General features: G+C 71.8%; 1 protein-coding gene across 1 annotated transcript; it reads right to left on the bottom strand.

The window, feature by feature from the left end:
• Positions 1–83: 83 nt before the first annotated feature.
• On the bottom strand, positions 84–1,953 carry LOC118157960 (protein NipSnap homolog 1-like; the record flags this gene model as incomplete). Its single annotated transcript, XM_035312502.1, has 6 exons — positions 84–154; positions 361–501; positions 599–669; positions 891–985; positions 1,265–1,310; positions 1,434–1,953. Coding segments are annotated over 6 exons (909 nt in total), but the record flags the coding sequence as incomplete, so codon positions are not given.
• Positions 1,954–1,977: the final 24 nt, after the last annotated feature.

Raw genomic sequence — 1,977 nt, 5'->3', positions numbered from 1 at the left:
GGGGGGGGGGTTGCACGAGGTCCCCCCCGTGTCCCCGCGCTGAGGGCGGCCGAGGCTTCGTCTGCGCCGTGCTCCCAGGGACGAGGACACCGCCGCGGGGCGGGCAGGAGGCAGCCACTTACCAGTTGTTGCCCCACTCAATCATGGTCCCTGGCTGGAAACGGGGGAAAAATCCCGCAGGGTAAGCGGCCGGATCCCAAGCACCACCCGCTCCCTCCGCTCCCCACAAGCGGAGCGGAATCCCCGGGGCTCAGCAGCCCCCAAACCCCCCCCCCCCAGCCCCCCCCACAGAGCCAGCACCCGCGGCGGGCTCTGGGATTTCCCGGGTGCCCCAACCCCGTGGAGGCACGACGCCCCCACCTTGAGCTTGTAGGTCCGGAGCTCGTAGATGTTGGGTCCCTGGCGGGGCAGGGGCTCGTTCCAGAAGCTGAACTCGAGCAGCAGCTGGTTCCTGCGGGACAGCAGCATGCGGCTGCGCTCCTTGCGGAAGTCCAGGTACTCCTGGGGACAGCCAGAGCCGGGGGAGCTGCTGCTGCGAGCGGGGGCACCCCGGGGGGGGGCCCGCGGGAGGGCGGCGCGCTGCCGGCTCGAGCGGTACCTTGTTCTGCTTCAGCTTGTTCATGCAGTCCATGAGGGCCGGGTACCCGCCCGAGAAGCGCCAGAGGTGCACTGGGATGGGACCGGCGAGGTGTGGGCTGGGGGAAAGGCACCGGGCGCCCCACGGAGGCCCGCCCCCCCCAGGACACCGGGGCTCACCCCGTGTCCTCTCCCTGCCCAGCGCCAGGGTCGGGGCCAGGAGGGGGATGACGGGGGAGCCCCCGGGTGCTGCTGGGTGCCCCCGTTGCGGGCTCTGCCTTGGCTCTCTCTTCATGCAGGAGCCCAGCGCTCACCTGCCTGGTCCTGCTCGCCGTACCATGTGTTCCAGTTCCCAACCAGGTCGCAGGGGTAATCGGCGTCCAAGTGCAGCTTGGGCAGCACCTCCTCTCTGCGCGGGGCACAGGGGGCGGTCGGGGGGGGCGGCCGTGTTCCTGGGACCCCCCCCCAAATATGAGAAAGGGGGAGGCTGGGGCTGGGTGGGCAGCAGTCGCGTCTCTCCCAGCGAGAAGAGGGCTGCTTCTTACCCCTGAACGCTCCTGACACCCCCATTTGCCCTCCCAGCCCGGCACGAGGGGGGCCTCCCTCCATCTCAGCCCCCCCCCCAGACCCCACTGGGACACCGGGCAGCCCCCCCCCAGCGCACGGCAGGGCAGCAGCGGGGGCTCACGTCAGGCTGTTGTAGGCATCCAGGCATTCTGGCTTCACGTTGTGGACTGCGGGGGAAAGAGGGCGAGAGGCTCTGTCGGCTGGCACGGCAGGGATGGAGGCGGAAACGGGACGGACGGACGGGTTACCGGGGAGCCTTCCCCCTGCCTGCCTGCCCGCGGGGCACTCACACTGGATCTTGTAGAGGTTGCTGGTCTCCTTCTTGGACAGGAGGTTGGAGTGGGCGTCCTTGCGGGGGTCCACCTTGTGCACGAACAGGGAGCGGAACCAGCTGCCCTCGCTGTCCCGCGAGTACGCCCTGCGGGGGGGGGGGGGGGCCCACGGGGAACGGCCGCTGCGGCCTGGCGGGGGGCAGGACGGGAGGCGTGGAGGCGGCGCGGACCCTCCCCAGCCCGGCTCCGGGACCCCTTTTCCCCCACGTCCCCCCCCCCAGGTGCCCCCCTCCTTCCTCTCCCTAGGCCCACGCCGAGGGGCTGTGGCGCAGCACAGAGCACACGGAGGCAGCGCGGCGGGGCCAGACCTTTGCCCTGGTCGTGTATTAACGGCGCGGGCCGGGGTCAACGGCCCCGTACACACGGGGGGGGGGGAGGCCGGGGGGACACCAAACCCCCCCCAACCACCCCCCAACCCCCCAGACAGTCCCGCGGGTGGGGAGGGGGCAGAAACGAAGGGATGGGTGGGGGGCAAGGGGAGGCTGGGGGGGGGGGGGGGGGG

The sequence above is a fragment of the Oxyura jamaicensis genome (genome assembly GCF_011077185.1).
Source record: "Oxyura jamaicensis isolate SHBP4307 breed ruddy duck chromosome 15 unlocalized genomic scaffold, BPBGC_Ojam_1.0 oxy15_random_OJ71016, whole genome shotgun sequence".
In the NCBI taxonomy this organism is placed as follows: domain Eukaryota; kingdom Metazoa; phylum Chordata; class Aves; order Anseriformes; family Anatidae; genus Oxyura; species Oxyura jamaicensis.
This window is presented reverse-complemented; position numbering and strand designations above follow the sequence as displayed.